This window comes from Salvia splendens, chromosome 18 (genome assembly GCF_004379255.2).
Source record: "Salvia splendens isolate huo1 chromosome 18, SspV2, whole genome shotgun sequence".
Classification (NCBI taxonomy): Eukaryota; Viridiplantae; Streptophyta; class Magnoliopsida; order Lamiales; family Lamiaceae; genus Salvia; species Salvia splendens.
Window position 1 is genome coordinate 18,270,970 of NC_056049.1, and position 16,474 is coordinate 18,287,443.

The 16,474-nt window shown below is 38.7% G+C and overlaps 1 protein-coding gene across 1 annotated transcript; it reads right to left on the bottom strand.

Moving 5' to 3' along the window:
- Positions 1 to 4,615: 4,615 nt before the first annotated feature.
- Positions 4,616 to 6,468, bottom strand: LOC121776257 (putative vesicle-associated membrane protein 726). Its single transcript, XM_042173418.1, has 5 exons — positions 6,208 to 6,468; positions 5,844 to 5,985; positions 5,652 to 5,772; positions 5,008 to 5,070; positions 4,616 to 4,945 (listed from the first exon to the last, which is right to left on the bottom strand). The coding sequence occupies exons 1-5, from the start codon at positions 6,395 to 6,397 to the stop codon at positions 4,802 to 4,804; spliced, it is 660 nt and encodes a 219-aa protein (XP_042029352.1). The 5' UTR covers positions 6,398 to 6,468; the 3' UTR covers positions 4,616 to 4,801.
- Positions 6,469 to 16,474: the final 10,006 nt, after the last annotated feature.

Consider the following 16,474-nt stretch of genomic DNA (forward strand, 5'->3'; position numbering starts at 1 on the left):
CCGGGACGGGATCAGCATCCGAGAACGTAATCACTTCGTCCTGCTTCAGCCTTTTATGCGTTGGCTCCTCTCGATTGGAGCCCCTGCGCTCTGACTTCAGGGACGACTTGGTCTTCCCGGCAGGGAGAGCGTCAATAGTCAGGATTACTCCATCATATTGCGGCTCGTCATCGTCTTCGGGATCCGGCTGCCTTTTCGGATCCTGAGGAGCGCAGTTCGCACCTCTCTGCTTCTTATTCTTCTTTGACTGCTTGCTTTGGTATTTTTTCAATGTCCCTGCCCTCACAAGAACATCGATACCTGCAGCCAAGTTTCTGCACTCCTCGGTATCGTGACCGTGGTCTTGATGGTAGGAGCAGTAGTTATCCTGGGGTCGGCGCGCGGCAGATTTCGTCATCCGCTTTGGCTTTTCGAACAGGTCGGAGTGTAGTTCGAAAATTTCCGCTCTCGGCTTGTTCAGCGGTACGAACTGAGCGGGCGGCTTCTCGGGATTGAGACGGGGTCCCAATCTGTCTTGCACCGGAGTCCTTTGAATCCTTTCAAAAGGAGTTCGGCGAGGATGTCCCTGATCGCCAAAAGGAGTTCGGCGAGGATGTCCCTGATCGCTATGATCGGGCTTCCTCCTGTCTCCTCGGGACGATGAGCTGTCTAACGACCGTTTGCGACGGTCTGCCTCATCGGCCCGGGAGTACTGGTCCGCAATGTCCCACATTTCCTGAGCTGTCTGCGGACCGCACTCAACGAGCTTCCTGTAGAGAGCTCCGGGCAGGATTCCATTTTGGAATGCCGAGATGACAAGCAGATCGTTGAGATCGTCTACTTGCAGGCATTCCTTGTGGAATCTTGTCATAAAGTCGCTGATTTTTTCGTCGCGACCTTGACGAATGGAAAGCAGCTGAGCCGAAGTGATTCGGGCTTCCGCTTTCTGAAAGAACCTCCTATGGAAGGCATCCATTAGATCTCGGTAAGATCTGATGCTGCCCTGGGGGAGGCTATCGAACCACCTTCTCGCGTTCCCGATGAGCAGCTCGGGAAACAGCTTGCACATGTGGACCTCGTTGAGACCCTGGTTCGCCATGTTATACTGATAGCGCCCCAAGAAATCGTGAGGGTCCACGAGCCCGTCGTAAGTCATCGACGGAGTTCGGTAGTTCTGCGGTAGGGGAGTTCGGGTGATGTCGTCCGAGAACGGAGTCTTCAGTGCTCCGTACACGGCGAATCCGATATCTCGTCGGTATGGAGGAGATTGAGTTCTCCTGTGATTCCGGTACCGAGGAAGAGCAGGAATATGTCGGGGTTGAGGATTCTTCTTCCTGGAAGACACGGCACTACTGCGGTAGTGACTTTCATGTCTGGATGAGGAAGGAGAATCCTCCGTTTTCGTCTTCGGCTCTTGGCTCTTTTGCAGGAAGGCTAAGAACTCATCCTGCTTCTCAGCCAAGAACAGCTTGACAGCCTCATTCAGATCAGGCTGCTGGGAAGACTCAGTGGGACGATTTTTGGAGCGGCCTGTTCCTTCGCCATGAGAACTGGTGGTGGATTTATCCCTAGGCTGTTTTCCAGACCTATGGGATGGATTGGCTTCCTCCGGGTTCTCACGGGCAGGAATGCGGGTATTCTGCGATCTGGTATGCATTTTTTGGGTGGAAAAAATGGATCAAAAATTCGCTTTATCACAAATTTTGTTCTTCGTTTCCCACAGACGGCGCCAGTGATGATTCCGCGAATTATTGATGATGATAAATGCTCGTAAAAATAAATCACGACACAGAGAATTTAACGTGGTTCGATTTACTGAGGTAAATCTACGTCCACGGGGAGAAATGGGGGCAGGTTTGTATTGCTTGATCTGCCAAATACAGCTTACAACACAGACTTGCTATATGATTGTTTCTCTAGAGAGATTCTAACCTCTTCTATCAGATCTAAGTTCTATTTATATAATGAACTCAGATCATGGCTTGCGTCACCACCCTAAGTCGTGGATGTCGTGTAGGTTATGGCCTAAGATCGTGGGTGAAGCGTAGGTCATGGCCTACGATCGTGGCCTGAACTGACATCACGTGGTAGTGGGTGTGTTGGACATCCGGTATGGGTCCACTAACTCCTTGTTCGGTCGAATACCGAGACCGAACTGCTTTGGTTGCCGATCTGAGAGTAGAGCTTGATGCCGACCTGAGAGCAGAGCTTGATTGGTTGGCTTTTACCGAGCTGTAGGCTGAGGCCGAACTCTTTGGTAATGCCGAACTGAACTCTTGGGCTTTGGGCTGGCCGAGCTGTCACTGCTATTGGGCTTGTTTAGTACGTACCCCATCAATCTAAAAAAGTAAGAAAACAAACGCTATTACAATATTTTACCAAATCGATTCTCATTATTCAATCAAAATTATTGATTAATAAATCGAAATCTGCATATCAACTTAGATTGATAAAATTAATTAATACTCCCCTTTTGCCACATAAAATGACTATTTTCGGTGAACACAAGGGGTTGCCGGAGACGGTTTTCTTGCCCGTGACATCACATTCGCAAACATGGCGGGGGCATCGAAGCTACATGCCGTGGCCCTCTGTGCAGGGGCGGACACACTTGGGCGGAGGGTAGGGCTTAAGCCTTTACCCCAATTTATTTTTAAAATTTCTACTTTCAAAATTTTTAAAATTTTGAAAAATCATATTAAGCCCTTACCAACTAATGGTATTATAGAAGAAATTATCTTGGAATGAATAGCTGTAAGGGCTGAAATTAAAGAAGGAAGAAGGGAAAATTTAAAAATTGCAAAAAAAAAGTATAACCATGGCGCAATGGGGAGTGACTGAGTGAGGAAGAAGATCGAGTAATTTAAAAATAAAACTAAAAAAGTCAAACTGACCTCTATTAATTGGTTTGACGCGTTTTTAGCTTAGATAAAATAGACTTGAAACTTGTAAAAGTGCTAACACTTTTATAAGTGGGAACACGTTTTGTTTAAATAATTAAATAAAAAATTTATCTTCTGTAAAATATAAGTACTTTAAGTTGTATATTGCAATTTAGAAAAATAAAAAGAGAGAGATTGAAGGGTTTATAACAGTGGCACATAGAAACGGTGAAAAGAGGGTTTGAGTCTTTGAGATTTTAGCGAATTTAAAATTCAAATTCTACACAAATTGTGAAGTAAAGGAATTTATTAAAGTGTTAATTTTGTATTCTATCTATTGTTTTTTTAAGATTTTCAGAGAATAGTTGCAAGTTTGTAAAAAAAGTTATAAACAATAGTTATTTTAAAGTTTTTATTTTTTTTTAATTCTATGGCTTGAACTTTGAAATTCTTGTCAAATGCACATATTCTAATAGCTACATTTTATCAAAAATATGAGATTGTCTAGACTGATTTGCGAAATCGATGGAAGTAGAGTGGAAGAATGACAGTTTAATTATGTATATTGAAAATGACCTGTTTTTAACAATTGAAAACGAACAAATCCTGCAACGTTTTCAATCGATGAGAACACGTAGAATTCAGTTGCCGCCACTTTAGATGTAAAAACACAGCTATGACACGGTTTTTTTGTTCTTTTTATTAGATATATATTGGACTAGTTCGTATTAAATATATATACATTTTTACGGTTGTTGTAATTGTGGTTTTTGCATTATATAATATTATATATATATACATATATTATATATATAATATATTTGACTATGAAAAATTATATAGTGGAGTCCAGCGCCAGCCCCTATGGCCAACTTTTTCTGCGTCCGCCCCTGCCTCTGTGTGAATGCCGACTCCTCCGCCTTCTACCGCTGCAGCATGGTAGGCCACCAGAACACCCTCTATGTCCACTCCTTCAGCCAGATTGCTACATCTCCGGAACCGTCGACTTCATCTTCGGCAATGCTGGCGTCGTCCTCCAGAAATGCGACATCGTAGCCAGCCCCAGCCCAAAACAACAAAACACTGTCACCGCCCATGGCCGCAACCACCCCAAGCAGAACAATGTATAAGTGAAAAAGGTTCATTGAATTTCAGTTAGTACAAGCACACAATGTATATACACATCACAGATAGAAACCAAGACTCTTCGCTGCATCCTTAAGACTACCAGCAAAATATTGCTGCAGGACTTCTAAGCTAATTGTTTTCTCTGCCTTACCCCACTTTCTGTCAGGCTTCTTGCCTACATCTTTTGCTTCAGCAACAGATGCACCATTCTGTTTTTCAGTATGACTACTGGCATTCCCTTTAACATTTACACCACTAAATTCACCCATCAATAACTGCCCGTTCTGTACAGAAGGAGGTGAGATAGAGGAGAGAAGGTGAGAGAGAGAAATATAAAAAGTCATACATCTATGACACAATCTCATTAATAAGCTGACATCCGGAAAAGTTAATTTTTTGAAATGATCAAATTGCCCAAACCCTCAAAAGGGTATTTTTGGCTGAAAAAAGGCTAAAAGGATCATTTTTGAGATACACCTTAGTTCTTCTGGGGATATTTTTAAAGTCCATGGACTATGGACGAGATAAACCCATAGTCTAGGGACTGTTTTTGAAGCTCACTCAATTATATATTGTCACTATTTTATGTAGGAAACCGAACACCACTTAAATAGGAGTACTAAGAGTAAGTAAAAAATGTAGAATTTGGAATATGTTGAATCTAGCAATGAAATACACCATCAAATACATGTATATATATAAGAAAGTGCGTTAGAATGTGAAACAACAAGCTTTCTATCATCAACAATTGTAGTTCACTGGTATACAGGAAACAATTTATAGACTAACTCATAACTATGCTGGTGAGCCAATCAACACTGGAATTTGGGGCACACCGACAACGCCACTAGGAGAGCCAAAAGCGCCACAATGCCGAACACCACCAGTTTGATCTTCATGTTCTCAACCCACATCTTCCTCTTCATCTTCGTCCCTTGTTTCTTGAAATCCGCTGCCTGCAAATCCATAATGATTTTAGAAATGCTACAAGCTTGTTTAATTAATTTCAGGGACTAACTTGTGATTTGAGATTGTCTGTCTTGTCCACGAGCAACTCGATCTTCTCTCCACGATCAAGAACCTATTCGTTGCAAGGCACATTCATACCACATTGTCAAGTACAATATGCAACAAGAATAACAAAACCTTTTAAATATAGAGAGAACATTTTTTTTTGTAGGTAATATTTGAAAATATCTTATGAGCTCTATTAACTTTGATGTACTATCGTTTGAGCTATTTTTTTCACTATTTAAAACTTTTTTCGACAAAAATACCCTAAAGCCGGTGAAGGGTATTTCAGTCTATTTATTATCTATTCTTTATTAAAATATTTAATTTATCTTTCTTAATTTTTTTCCCCTTTTATTAAAAGAGAGAAGGAAAAAAACGATAAAAAGAGAAGGAAGAAAGGGGCAAAAAAAAATTAAGAGAGATAAAATTAAATATTTTACTAATAAAGAAGAGAGAATAAATAGATTGAAATGCCCTTCATGTACTTGAAGTTATTTTCGTCCAAAAAAAGTTTGAAACAATGAAAAGGTAGCTCAAACAATATTACATCGAATATAATGAACCTCAAAAGATATTTTTAAATATTACATACCAAAATTGATACCTCACATACCAAAAAATTTGTTACTAGCTCTTAAATATACATACCTTCTCAATGTTTTGCAACATCACCCCTTTCACCTCAGAGACCTGAGCCTTGACTTTAGCAATCTGGTTGATTTCTTCTGGGTGATCAACGCAGTACTGCATTTGCTCTTTTAATTTAGGCCTACAACAATACTATATTAAAGGAGTTGGAAAAATTGTTTTTAAGAGAAATGGAATGAAATGTGACTCTACCCAAACTCCCTTTTCAGGCTGTTGGGGCCAGCAGTCGAAGCTTTCCCGCCTCCATATTTCTTCGTAAAATCATCCTTGATGCGCTCCAGAAAGGCGATCGGTAGCTGCCTGCCCGCGGATTCAACAGCAACCACACAATAAGCTGCAAAGCAACACAAGTGCTTGTTTTTATGAACCCGGACAATGGACAACATGCATGCTAAACTGCTAATTAAAATAACGACATTTCATTTTCTATACTTATTTTAAAAAAATAATAATAAATAATTAACAATTTATTATTATTTTTTCAAAATAAGTGCAGCAAATGGAACGCCTCTATTAATATGGAACAATAGGAGTGTTAAGGAATCAACGTTCATACTGAATCCATTATCGACGAGGTAATTGAAGGTGTGGTCGTCACAAGTGTACGAGAATCGGTTGTTGGAAGCGGAGAGCTTTTGGAGGCACTGAGCGGCGATGGTGCCGAAATTCCCCTTGAATTCCGTGTAATCGGCCAAGACCACAGTTCCCCTCGCTACTAAACTGTAGATCAATTTCTGCTGACCCATTCTTGATTGGGTTTGTTATTGATTATATTAACATGAAATATAAAACCCAAAAACCGAAAAATTGCAAGCAAGAGGAGGAAATAATAGGTGAGATTGGAGGAGGAAACACAACACATGGGTATTAGTTGATATCCAAACAAGGGATGAATGAAGAAGCGGAAAAAATGGCGGTAACGCTCGTTTCAAACCGATATTTTGGTGGTCGAATTTAATTACATATATCTATACTTTCTAACAAAATTCAGTACTACATAGTAGTTGAATAAATAAACTCATAACACAGTTATGTAAATAACACGAATCAATGTGTATTGTATAAACCATATCAATTATCAATTCAACTAAATTATGTAATTTTGACTAAATGGACGTCTTATCCGACTAATTAAATTTTAACGCATGCATGAAGTCACAAATAATATTTTTTCCATTTCATAAAAATATGACTTTTCAAATTTCACCCATTTCACGAGAATATGTTCATTTATTTACCAACAAAAGATAGAACACGTAATCTTTTTTTAAATAGGTAATGAACATAACTTATCCACTTACATACTGATCAAGATATCCTAAAATTACTGAATATTTTCATAATATGGTTACCATAACATATCGGTTTATCCTTTGACATCGCGATTAACATCCCATTCCAATCTTTTTTAGATTTTATGGATTTGTTTTCTCTACAAAACACTTAATTTTTATAGATATAAAAATAGAGATGTATTCCCTCCGTCTGTGAATAGGAGTCTCATTTCCTTCCGGTATGGGTTTTAAGAATTGTTAAGAAAGTGAGTGGAAGAAAGTTAGTGGAATATGAGTACCACTTGTAAATATTTGTTTTAAAAGATATGTGAGTGGAAGGAGTTAGTGGAATGTGGGGCCTCTTTACCATTTATGGTAATTATGAACCGGGACTCCTATTTGCGGACGGACCAAAATGGAAAAACGAGACTCCTATTCGCGGACGGAGGGAGTAAATTACTTGCGTTGAATTTTTTTAAAATTATTTAAAATTTAGGACGCAAAAAAATCGTTGCTAGTTAAATTAAGACTAAATTAATTTAATCTTTTGCTTTTTTAGGATGCTCTCATTTGCGTCATCTAATTTTAGTTGGAATATCAACAAAGACTAAATATTACCTTGTTGTGGAGTTTCCAAAAGACCAAAGAATCTATACTAGCAAAAAATAGCAAAAAAGGGCAGTTGGTTGGAGTTACTATAATATATTTTTTTGGAGGAAAAATGGAAAGCTGGCGTGAAATTCCAATTATGCTTTTTTAGCAGGAAAATAGAATTGATAAAGTAATATGCTCATTTGTTGCTAACAAAAATGCTCATTCTGGTTGAAGGATTTTATTTCTATAACACACTCCCATAAAAATGCTCATTTGCTGCTAACAAAATCAAGCTATCTCATAAGTTCTGCATGAACACCTGAAGCTCGTAGTTTCTTAGGATTATTGTCCCCACATAATGGGTGGCGATAATATTAGAAACCACATTCTAGTTCACACTATTTACATTTGAGAAGTCCGTCTTCATAACCTTACTATTTCGTAGGATTATTGTCCACACATAATGGGTGGTGATAATATTAGAAATTAGCTTCACAAATTGCAGACCTATTGATGGAGACCATATACGAACATAGTTCGTAATTATAGCTTAGATATTTTAGTTATGGATTTTATTAATCATCATCCTTAGCTTTAAGGCAGATAAAAGCTTAGTTAAATTCTGTTAGTATTTAATTGACTGGATAATTAAAACTTTTATAATCTTTTAATATCTTATCTAAAATAAATTGAATTATTTATATCTTGGACTGACATGAACAATTAAACTTAAATTAATTCCTCGTTCAAGATTAGAAAGAGAATAATTATATTATTTAATGTATTATTAATATCTATCCTAATTAGGATTCTAGATATATAATAATTAAGAAATTATTAATTATTTTTGTCCATATGATCTAGGAATAAAATAAAATATATTTATTTTCAATAATCAAAATATTCTTAAAATCTGGGGAAATCTTACCAAAATATTTTATTTCCATTAAATAATACTCCATTCGTCCCGCTTTATCAGTCCCAATCACTTTTAAGCACTCGCTTTGTAAAAATGATAATAAATAGTTAAAATGGAGAAATGGTAAAGTATGAGAGAGAATAACGTAGATAAGACTCTTCTCTACATTATTCTCTCTTACTTTACCATTTCTCCACTTTAACTATTTATTATCATTTTTACAAAATGAGTGCTTAAAAGTAACTGAGACTGCTAAAGCGGGACGGATGGAGTAATATATAAAGAATTTCTATTAATTCAATGAATTAAGTAATCATAAAATAATTCCATCATCGATATCTAATTGTACGAGGTTTGCACGAACGATGAATGATGAAAATTCGACGAGTTCGTCGTCAGAACCCGACGCACGGAGCGTCAAGGCTAGCAGCGCACTGGGCGTGCCCCTGCTCTCGGCCGGCTGGCTCGTGGCTGGCTCGACGGCTGGACGCCTGTCTCTCAGCTAGCAGCATGCACAGAGCGTCGTTGCTCTCGGCCAGACGTCTCCGTTGTCTCGGCACGTACCCGAGACACCTGTGTCTCGCGACGCTGATTGCTCCCACTGCCTCGGCCCACGTCGCACCTGGAGGCGCGTCTGTGTCTTGGCCAGACGTAAGAGTTGCGTCTCGGTCCTTCAGCCTAGGGTCCAGGGCTTGGCTTGCAGTGTCATGCGGTTCTCGGTCAAACCGCTCCCTCGTCGCCCAGTTCCGGGACACGCGTTGGCTTGCGGTCTCGGTCGGTGGCGCGCACGAGCCCTCGCTCGTCTGCATGTAGCCCCGTGATCGCCGCCCCACGCTCCCACTGATTCGACATCCCTTCTTCGGGCGCACGTCGCGCGATTCGTCACGGAGCAAGAACCAACGGATCGCACGTCTCGCGTGGTCGAATAATTCAAGTTCTTTGATTCGATTGTTCTTGAGTTCATCATGCATAAATTAGTAACAACAAAACCAAGAACATGCTTCGCAATCAAATATTACATGCATACATGAATTTCGCAATATTTAAATCCAAATACTCAGAGCCAAAGACTGGATTTGATACCAATTGAAGGGGTTGGCAGCGGAAGCATACATAAATCAATTACATAATAATTCTGATCTATATGTACCAGATTATTATACACGCAAATATCACATGTATCATGCTCATAACTTGAATTAAATCATGCTTTAAATGAATTGAAACCTAAACCATGTTTTATACGGATTAGCCATTTTACCTTGTGGATTGATCTCACCAGAATACTAGGACTTAAATAAAGAATACAGAAAAATCGATCTCACGGAGGAGAGCTGAACGAAAAATTTCGTCCCTGTCATGACCACAACTCCCTAGTACTAGTGGGCGGTGCCACTAACTTAATCTCATCAATCATGACTCATCACAAAAGGAATAATTAACCCGAGGAAATAGTCTCGAAGGCGAATGGGTACAAAATCAAGTCATAATTAGAGTATTGAACCAAATACATAGTTTTTCCTAGTACATCATTTAAATGCAGCGGAAGGTTCCAAAACAAAATAGTATGTATGGAGACATACTATTTCACCTACCTAGTTATTTATTAGCGAGTTCTTCCCAACACCTTCATCACCTCGAACACGTTCAATCTGCACGTTAGAAAAATAAACATGCAGGGCTGAGTATTTGATATACCCAGTGGACTTAGTGCCAAAGCAGTTCTATTTAATTGTCAGCCATCGTTGAGTGATCGCAGGGTTTTTCATTTTAAAAGGGCCCCGAGTCACTAAACTCTTTTCATTTCATAAATTTGATTGCGCAATCACATAAACATAGGTACCATATCTGAACGTATGTGAACCGGGAATGTGGCCACATTCCACGACGGTCACTGGATCGGCAAACTCAAAAGCTAGCTCACGATCCCCATATGTGTACACTAGTCCGAGTAGGGTTTGCGGCCCTACTGGGACCCGAATTCGATTTAACATGATTGGCATAGCCAAGCAGATAGGTAGTCGTAAAACAAAACATGGCATGACAACATATTTGAAACATATTCACATTTTCATACGGAATCACGTTTTGAAAAGAAAGCCCACCTCGTTTGCTTAATCTCTCAATTGAACGTCCCTCGACTTGGTCTCACTTGACGTGCGACGACACCCCTTTATAACAATAAGTATACTTAAATTAGACTTAAGAAACTATTTATTTAGCGTGCATGCATTCCTAAGTGTGTGATCTTTTTCATTTTCATTTTCCTAAATCTATAAAATCCTTAAGTATAAATTACATCAAGCGATTCAATTTATTTGGAAATTTTCCGAATTATTCGAGCATCAGTTAAATTCCGGAAATTTTACCTTTAAATGCCGTGAAATTAAACAACGGCTACCCATCATTTAATTGGCAAAACATTAGGAAAGCCTATTGACTAAATTAGACTTTTTGTCATGCTTGTATCTTTTATTTGGTGGTCCGTTCTATGATTTAATTTATCATTAGTCCATTCTCAAATTTAATTCTCTTGGATTAAATATAAGATGGGATCAAATTTGTAAGTTCCAATTTAATTAGTTGTTGGCTAAATTCTACAATGACCAACATATGTTATGGTCCACGAGAATTAGAAGTCAAAGATCCAAGGGTTAATAATAGTGGCCCAAAGGAATTAAAATTGATGGTCCAAAGGAAATTAAAACCGGGCCCAAATTAATTATTTTCAGTAGCCCAATTCAATTTAAAAAAAAAAACAAAATGACCCAATCTCCTACTATACTCCCATCCGCCGGCCTACTCTCTCCCTCTTTTCACCTCATTTCTTCCCTAATTTCCCAAATTAATTTCAAACCGTAGATCTTCTACCCCTCCCTTTCCTTCCATTGGCACCCCGACAGCCACCCTCGTCGCGCCCCACGGGGCGTGCCACCGTCTCCGACGAATCGACGCCAACGTGCATCGATCTCTCGCCCTCTCCTCTTCGGAACAGAAAGGCAGGGCCTATTCGTGCAGAGGCGGCGGCGTTCCTCTTCCTCTCAAGGCGGAGTCACCGATAGGAAGAAGGAGTCGCCTTTTCCACTCCACGGCGTCGCTCCTCGATTAACCGCGGTCGACCGCAGCAGCGTGTACACCTCCCCCCCCCCTCCGGTGACACCTAGCTCCTCTACCATAGATGTGATGCGCAGGTAGCGGCCTCGCCGCTGCCGATGCCCTGCAGTAGCCCCTCCCTCGTCGTCGCCTGCTTTTGTACCTTGGAGCCCGTACGGCTGCCGCCGCGATGGTTCGTCGGAGCAGCCCTTCGGCTTCAAAGATAAGTCTTCGATTTTACCCCACTAAACGATTATGATTGGTATTCCTAGATTTTTGGAGAGCCGAGCATGTGGCAGATTTACAAATGAACTTATGCTTAGAGTTATAAGTTAATTTGTTGTTTCTAGGGGATGATTCGACATTATTTGGAGGAAGCTTGTGTAAATATGAGGTTTCTTCCTTATGTTATGTGTATTTGCTAACTACTAATTTCGATGAATAAGCAGTGGCATGCTGCCTTTAAATTCTAGTGTATGAACTTGTTGGCTAAATGCATTACTTGTAGTTTCAAGCTACTAACTTATGTAACCAAGCATGCTGCCCTTTTGAACACTCTATTGTGAAGGTTGATAATGCTCTTGAAATCTAACATGTGGTGATTCCTAGTATAAGGTGTGACTATAATGACATGGTTAATGTTTGAGTTGGAGAGAAAAGGGTGGAGGTTACCTTCTTTGCACTACTCTGATTCCTCCTTCTAGTCTCAGTCTCTCTCACTCTTTAACTCACTGAAAGCCTGCAAAGCTGATTGTGTGTGTAGGAAAAGGGGTCCCTAGTTGACTATATGTTGGCTGTTCTCTTGCAATAGTGCAGGGCGTGTACTCGTGAAAATAAATGCAATTGCATCCTCATTTGTTACCCTATTGCAGTGGCCTCAGTTTCTCTGTCTCTTGCAGCGTTCTCACTGAGTTTTTATGTGATTTTGCAAGTGTAACAGCTCTGCAATGTGGTTAACTGAAACCCTGGAGTTGAAACTCTGCAGAGCTGCTGTGGCTGTGGCTTTTTCCTTGGCTCGTAGCAGCTGGACATGGGCTGGGGAGTGCAGGCTGCCCCTTTTGGTAAGTCTTTCCTACTTCTCCCAAAAAGCTCTGTTGTCCCTTTCCTTTTCCTATGGAACATGTATTCTTTTTTATCTTGTTTGCTAGTTTTCATACTTAGATTGCTTTAATTGATGTGGTCTTGTATTGCAGACCTTGGAGAGGAATAGCCTCACTTGGCTCGAAGGAGAGGCCCACGTTTTTCCTATTTGTATACCCTCACTTGTAAACATAGTTACTTAGGTATATATAATAGATTTTGTTAGAACCAAAACCTTAACTCTTAGTTTTTTTTCTTCTTCTTGTGTAATCTAAGTTATTTTCTTTATACTCTTTCTTGTGTAAGCTAAGACACAGCTTGTAGTGCTACCGCGTTGTATTTTATTTATTTAACGGAATAAACGAACGCAAACTCATTCTTACTTGAACCTTGCTTGTTCCCTTTATCTCTGGATCTATGTTAGCCATTATTCGTGCAAAAAAACTAACATAGGAATCGTATATTTTCTCGAAATTAAGGTAATTAGGGAAAGACATTCGCTTCATAGTTTTAAATTATTTTATAACGTTGAGGTAATTAAGTCGTGGTCATTACAGTCCCTCACAGTGTAGGAGAAGGGGACGAAAAATTAGGAATAAAAATAAGTGTATTTTATGTCTCCTTTATTCTCCTATTTATATTAAGTCACATATTGGAACCAGTCAAGGATCTATGGAAGGTTTTGGATATGACCTCCCCCAATTAGTTTTTTACTAATTAAATTGAACCCACAATTTAATACAAGCTTATATTGGAATATTACGAGCAACCACTATAGAAGTAATATTGCACTGCTGATACGCTAAGATTTTGCACGGTTTTAAGACCATCATTTGGTCCGTTTTGAATGTCAAAGTTGCATTACATGTCCATTATTTGCATATTTTAAAAGGGAGTCAAAACGCGAAGTTGGAAATTTGGAGTTGTTCTGCATGTCCAGCGGTCCGCTGCAACACAGCCGACGACCGCTAAGCCTGTAGCGGCCCGCTCCGGGAAAGTTGTGCATGAAGAACAAGACATGCCCAGCGACCGGTGGAGTAAGCGTGGCGACTGCTACAGAGAGTCCAGAGAGTTACGGGATGTTGGACAGCGGCCCGCCGGCCAAGAGATAGAAGCCTTGGACCAACCCACAGTGACCGCTGGCCAAGGTGCAGCAGCCCACTGGGAAATAGCGGTGAGTAGAATTTGCCCTACTTTCTCTCCAAGACTTACCATACATTCCAATCCTCTGCCTTATTTGAGAAGGAGCGATTTTTCCCTTATAAATACCTCCAAAGCTGCATCAAAAGAGAGATCTTCTCTTTGCAAAATATTTCCAGAGCTTAAAAGTGTAGTGCTTCATTGTGCAAAGAGTTGAAGAAGGAATCAAGATCATCAAGGCTACAAGAATTCAACCTTTGAGTTTTATTGCTTTAATTCTTATGCTTGCATTGTCTTCCCTTCAATCTATGTTTTTAGATTATTCTATCATGTGTAACTAAACTCATAAGATTCTAGGGATGTGTTAGTAACTTTTATTGGTTTATACAATTCCTATTTCTATTTAACATCCGTTTGTTCTTACTTTGTTTCTTTCTTAAGTTAATGGATAATGTTTCACGCTTGAGTGACACATTAAGTGATAATTTAATATAACTTGTTACATAATCGTGAGAGGGGGTTGACGAGTTAGATCCACTTAATAGACACTACAATTAGCTTCCTTTAAAACGACACTGTTAATTGAGAGTGAGGACACTGGTAATTAGGATTGACAACCCTAATGTTTATAATCAACGTTTGTATCGCATGAGCATTAAATGTAAAACATAACAACTTTATGGTAAAAATAATCTGTTACATCCATTGGAAAATAAAATAAGAGATTTTACAGTATTCAATCACTCGAAAAGTGATTTCTAGTATACAAACTCTAACAATAAAATCATAATAATTAAATAATACTAAAACATAAATTAACTAAATAAATATACAGAGAGAATATCAGCTCCCTTCCAGAATAAAATAGAATCTCAGGTCCCTATCAACTCCACCACAGTTGAAAACCACCTTGTCCTCAAGGTGGAAGTCAGAAAAATAATCTTCCATCTTGCTGTCGATGTGTTTGTTTGGATCTTTGTCTGCAAACAAAATTGTATCGTTTGGGACCGCAACTAGTGATGGAGAAACCTTCTTTGGACATGAGATCTCTTCCGAGACTTCAGTGACATAACCAATGATGACAACAGTGATTTTTGGGCTATGGGATTTTGGAGGAAGTTTGGTTTCCACAAAAACCATTGGCTCATCCAGCTTTTGAGGCGATTCGTCATCAATTTTTACCATCTCTTCGATGATGGGATCAGACCTGACATTTGTCGTTGACACATCATCGATTTTTGCAACAGTCTCGACAATAGAATCACATATGGCCTCCTTTTTAGCCATGACTTCTTTTTTTGCTAAATATGCAACTGCCTCCATTATTTTGTTGAGAAGTTTATTCGTCTCGGCGAAATAAATGACATCCTCATCAAAATTATGATAAATAGCATCTAGAAATTCTTGCCATGAGCAATCAGGATTCAAACGTCGATAATCGTGGAGCCATACGGATGCTGGATGGTAAAAAAATAACCTCACAAAAAATAGACGGTCAGCATCAGAGAACAAATGATAATCAAAATATTCCTGAATATCCAAAATTCATCTCACATGGTTAACACCAGAAACCGATGAGGAGTGTCTGGAGGAGAGTTTGACAACAAGACGGACATGGTGGTAGAAAGTAAATCAATAGGAGGATGATAACCTAATGAAAGCACCAATTTAATAGGTTTTAATTGTCTATCTTGAAGAAAAGTGGTGATTGGAGTGTAATTAGAGAGGGATTAGGAGAAATATCGGTTTCTCCAAGAGGGAGAACCGCATGGAGAGAATGATAAATATTAGTTTAATTCATTTTGCTTGATAATAATAAAAGACTCCACACATATTTATAATATGTGTTTTACAAAAAGATCTCCTATAAACTAGGAAAGCATATAAAAAACAAATTAAATCCTAACATGGAAAGTAATTAAAATCATAACAACTAAATAATACTAAAACATAAATAAACTAAATAAATATACGGAAAGAATATCAACTCCCTTCCAGCTTCCAGTATAAAATAGAATATCAGGTCCCTATCAAAGGGAGCTGATATTCTTTCAATGAAAGCACCAATTTGATAGGCTTTTGCCTATCAAAGGAGTTGTTTGAGAGAAAGGCGTGAATTGAGAGAGATTGGAGAGAAATCGGTTTTCTTCAGAAGGGAGAAACCGTGATTGAGAGAATGATAAATATTAATTTAATTCATTCTGCTTAATAATAATGAAAGACTCCACACATATTTATAATATGTGTGTGTCGTACAAAAAAATCTTCTATTAACTAGGAAAACAAATCAAATCCTAACTACTAGGGAAAGTAAATAAAATCATAATAACTAAATAATACTAAAACATAAATAAATATACGGAGAGAATATTAGCTCCCTTCCAAAGTAAAATAGAATATCAGGTCTCTTGATCAATCTAACGGTGGTATTTTATTTTTCATTACTCCTATATCCCGTATCAGTTTTATTACATATATTAACTAGTTAGAACTGATTTTAGAGCAAAAGAAATGAGTTATATATTTCACATGAGATTTTGGGTTTCTATTTGATTACTCATGTCTTGATATATTGCCACTGCCAAATTGATATTGAACTTTTAAAATATTGATGTGATATTATGTGTTTGAGCAAAAGAAATGAATTATATACTCTTTCACATAGCTGATGAAGAAACTAAAAATAGATTGAGTATTTTGACAAATGAAGTGTGTAAAAGATG

What these genes read in the sequence shown, in the direction of transcription:
- LOC121776257 (XM_042173418.1), bottom strand. Translation starts at nt 6,397, where the DNA reads ATGGGTCAGCAGAAATTGATCTACAGTTTAGTAGCGAGGGGAACTGTG. An exon ending in CCTCGTCGATAATGGATTCA is followed by an intron (nt 5,986 to 6,207) that starts GTATGAACGTTG and finishes GTTGCTTTGCAG; the next exon opens with CTTATTGTGTGGTTGCTGTT. An exon ending in TGTTGCAAAACATTGAGAAG is followed by an intron (nt 5,071 to 5,651) that starts GTATGTATATTT and finishes TGCAACGAATAG; the next exon opens with GTTCTTGATCGTGGAGAGAA.